This window comes from Lygodium microphyllum, chromosome 15 (genome assembly GCF_053477565.2).
Source record: "Lygodium microphyllum isolate KBCC chromosome 15, Lygodium_microphyllum_v1.1.10, whole genome shotgun sequence".
Taxonomy (NCBI): Eukaryota; Viridiplantae; Streptophyta; class Polypodiopsida; order Schizaeales; family Lygodiaceae; genus Lygodium; species Lygodium microphyllum.
Genome location: NC_141149.1, coordinates 95,064,553 through 95,068,667, shown reverse-complemented (window position 1 = coordinate 95,068,667; position 4,115 = coordinate 95,064,553). Strand labels below are relative to the sequence as shown.

The 4,115-nt window shown below is 42.9% G+C and overlaps 1 protein-coding gene across 4 annotated transcripts; it reads left to right on the top strand.

The window, feature by feature from the left end:
* The first annotated feature begins 507 nt into the window (after positions 1-507).
* On the top strand, positions 508-3,457 carry LOC148024788 (pentatricopeptide repeat-containing protein At2g13600-like). Of its 4 annotated transcripts, XM_087694438.1 has the most exons (4): positions 509-828; positions 1,070-1,238; positions 1,423-2,632; positions 2,709-3,457. In XM_087694438.1, exons 2-4 carry the CDS (start codon positions 1,176-1,178, stop codon positions 3,044-3,046), a joined length of 1,611 nt encoding a protein of 536 aa, XP_087550564.1. In that variant the 5' UTR covers positions 509-828; positions 1,070-1,175; the 3' UTR covers positions 3,047-3,457. The 4 variants fall into 4 exon arrangements, with proteins under 4 accessions (XP_087550561.1, XP_087550564.1, XP_087550562.1 ...); XM_087694436.1 differs by having other exon boundaries at positions 1,070-2,632; XM_087694437.1 differs by having other exon boundaries at positions 509-1,238.
* The last annotated feature ends 658 nt before the right edge of the window (positions 3,458-4,115 follow it).

Genomic DNA, 4,115 nt, shown 5'->3' with positions numbered 1-4,115 from the left:
TAAAGAACTAAAGCTACTAGGCGCCCAAAGAGTTAGGTTGTGTCCAAATAAAATGTCCAATAACAAATATTTAAATTGTGCGCCCATGCGCATACAAAACAATAAATAAATGTCAGGCCCTTCAATACATAAGCGAGAAAGAAGCTTGATCTAAAAGCAGAAAATGCCATCTTTACTGGGTATGCACAAGATAGGAAAGCGTACAAATGCTATAATCCTTCTACTCATGAGACATTAATCTCAAGAGATGTAGTATTTGATGAGTTGAAATCATGGCATAAGAAGAAGATCACCTTGATGAATGATGATGATGTTTGTTAGGAGACTTATGATATGCAAGTACGAATGAAAGTGCAGAAAATTTTGGGCCTTGTAAAGATGCTACTACATTTGTTAGTCATTGGAAAGGTAGATTGAGAACTTCAGCGTCTATACTCGTCCATCCCTAAGATTCGAACTGAGACTGAATGCGCACACATTCGAGGCATAACCAGCTTGCCATAGGACATTTCGCGAACATTTAGTATCTTTTGGAAAAAAAAAAGGCCTATATGCCACGAGCAGTTCAGGGCAAGGTAGGCCCGAAAACGAAGAGGCTGTTTCTATGGCCCATGAGTGATCGAGGACTGTTTCTATGGTTACTGACTAATTCATGATGATCTGCAACGGTTGATGAGGCCGCGACATGGAAACACGATCGCTGTTTCTTCTTTCTCAGGATCTAAAGAGATACAGGTCAGGAAGGAGATATCTCACGGTCTGGCTGTTGAAGTGAACGCTCTGCTGCAGGAAGCCCTGTCGGACACTTGCCCTGCTTCACATCAACAGGCAAGTTCGTGCTCCTCAGATAGCTTCCTCGCACTCTTAGCCAAATGCACTACCTCGACATTCCTCCCACATGGGAAGCACATCCATGCTCATATCATCATGGCTGGCCTTGATGCTGATCATTTCATGTCCACCGCGGTCCTCAACATGTACACCAAGTGTGGGAGCATGGAGGATGCTCAGCATATGTTTGACAGCATGCCCTGCCGTGATTACTTGCTGTGGAACATGATGATTGCAGGTTATTCCAGACATGGATGCCCTGCTGACGCTTTCCAACTCTTCAAGGGGATGCAGTTTAACAAAATCAGCCCCACTGAGGTGACATTCGTGAGCGTGCTGAAGGCATGTGCTGGCATGGAAAATTTGGAGACAACCAAACAGTTGCATGCGCAAATTATCAAGCATGGGTATGATGTGAACGTCTTCATTGGCACCAGCTTTGTTGACATCTATTCCAAGTGTGATTGCATACACGATGCACGCAAAGTGTTCAACAGCATCTCAAATAGGAACGTTGTTTCCTGGAGTGCAATGATTGCCGGATATGTGCATTGTGGTCTTTCTGATGAGGCTCATCGGCTTTTTGACCAGATGGAGCTCAGACGGGTTAAGCCAAATGAGATAACATTTGTCAACATCTTAAAGGCATGTAAAGACTTCTTAGATTTGGAGAAAGTCCAGCAAATCCATAAGCTAGTTATAAAAAATGGGTATGAGTCAAATCTTGTCATTGGGAATGCTTTGGTAGATGTGTATGCCAAGTGTGGGAGCATAGAGAAGGCGGGCAAAGTTTTTAGCAGCATGCCAGTTCGAAACGTTATCTCGTGGACTACAATGATTCTATGTAATGCTCAACATGGCCAGATTGATGATGCTTTTAAGCTGTTTACAGAAATGGAAGGACAAGGCATAAAGCCAAATGAGGTCACCTTTATCACTCTTATAAAATTATGTGCAGCTCATGCATGCATGATACGAGGGAAGCAGATTCATGCATACATCTATAAGGACAATTTGAAGGCCAACCTCTTGGTGGAGAATTGCCTTATTGACATGTATGTAAGATGTGGTGTAATGGAGGAGGCACATCAACTGTTTGACCAAATGCCTGTAAGAGATGTTATTTCATGGAGTTCCATTATAGGTGGTTATGTCCAACATGACAATCCAGATGAAGCTTTCAATCTTTTTCGCCAGATGAGATACGAGAAAGTGCAACCAAACGAGGTAACTTTTATTAATGTTGTGAGGGCATGTGCCAATCTTGCAAGCTTGAAGAAGGGAGAACAAGTTCATGATTCTATTATTCGGAATGGGTTTGAAACATATCTTTATGTTGGAAACACTCTCGTTGATATGTACTGCAAATGTGGGAGTGTGCATGATGCATATCGAGTTTTCAAGAAAATGCATGTACGTGACATTGTCTCATGGAATGCATTGCTTGCTGGATATTCACAACATGGTCATTGTGAGGAAGCCTTTAAACTTTTCCATGAAATGACACATGAGGAGCTACAATTTGATCAAGTCACTTTCTTGAGTCTCCTTTCTGCATGTAGACATGGGGGCCTAGTTGAGGAAGGCCGCCACTATTTTAATCTCATGAGCAGAGAACATGGCATTAAACACAATGCAGCACATTGTGCTTGCATGGTGGATCTTCTTGGTCGTGCAGGCTGTTTATGGGAGGCAGTAGATTTTATTAACAAGGCTTCCTGTGATACTGTGATGGTGTGGATGGCTCTGCTTGCTGCTTGCAGAGCACGTGGAGATGTACCTGTAGCAGAATTAGCCACCGGTAATGTTGTTAGGTTAGCTCTAGAACATACAGCTGCTTATGTGCTGCTTTCAAATGTTTATGCTGCTGCTGGCAGGTGGGAGGATAAGGAAAGAGTTTGGAAATGGTTGGAGAAAAGGGGTTATCGAAAGGATGATTGCTGCAACTCTCAATGAAGTATTCACATCTACAGAGGATGCATTGCATACAGCATACAGAAGTACTGGTGGGGATTTTATTAAGAAGGTTCTTGGGATACTGAGATTTATCTGGATGGCTCTCCATGGTTCTTGTAGAGAGTGCATGGATATGTACTGTCACTATCATTTGCTTATGCTGCAGCTGGCTAAGGCAAAGGCTTGGAATTGGTTGAAGAAAAGGATTCGTAAGATGATGTCTGCAGCTCTGCCAAGGTGTTCACAGAAGATGCATTAGATGGAGCATGGAGGGGAATCGCTGTGATGTTGATAAGCTGATGGAGATGAGGGATCTATTCTTACAGAATATGGCTGACTGAAAAGCAAGTTGCTGTCTTCAACTTCATTGCACAGGTTTTTGGCACTGTAAGTTGCTTGAATAAGATAGTATGCTTTCTGGCATCTCAACCACAATTTGAACATGTTTCCATGTATGATGTTGTTGCCATCTCTTACAGTTTTCCTGAGCATGAAATACAATGCCAGAGCTGTCGGTCAGTTCATGCTGATAAAACAGTGTTATTTTGGTGATTTATTGACAATCACCATTACAAATAGAGGATGTTCTTTTTGTCCTAGGCTGCTAAAATCATTCACAGCCTTAGGTCATCTATTAATTCAATTGGCTAAGGCCATCAGTGTTACTTCACCCAGTCCCAGTAAATGCTATTGTGATTGGTCAATTTTGCTCTTTTGATTTAAGTGTGGTTGGTTAGATTTGGCAAACCAACTTTACGATTCATTAGGTGCAGTGCCAAAGCTGTGCATGTAATTAGCCAAGCTATGCGACCAGCAGGTAGTGACAGATTTGAGTAAAGTGGATTCGTGGGCCTGGAGACTCAACAAGCAGTCTCTACCGGGTCAAAGCAGGAGCTAAATAGAATCTGGACCTAGCTGCTAAAGTTTGTAGGCTGTCTGGTTTGTTTGATCATGCTAAATGGAGCAGTAGAGTGTCTACATCTGCAGCAGCAGAGCATCCTACATCTGGCACACAGGAAAAAGCTAGTTGTGACTCAAATTTGGACCACCATAGGGCAAGTGTTCAAGGGGGCTGAAAGCCAAGAGGTGTCTTACGGTTGATATCAGAGCCAACTCATGTGCAATTGGGCGAAGAACAAAGATTGATGCCAAAGGAGATGGAAGGTGTACTTTTGTAGGTCCCACACAAATATGGTATTTCGTAGAAGGTCCATATTGTGGACCAATGGTTGCACCTATGAGAGTGCACAATGGAAGAGAACCACGAACACGGAGAGAGAGAGAGAGAGAGAGAGAGAGAGAGAGAGAGAGAGAGAGGAAATCTGCAT

Coding starts and splice junctions, on each gene's coding strand:
- LOC148024788 (XM_087694435.1), top strand. CDS start 673: ATGAGGCCGCGACATGGAAACACGATCGCTGTTTCTTCTTTCTCAGGA. Junction 2,633..2,708: donor TGTAGCAGAATTAGCCACCG/GTAATGTTGTTA, acceptor TGCTGCTGGCAG/GTGGGAGGATAAGGAAAGAG.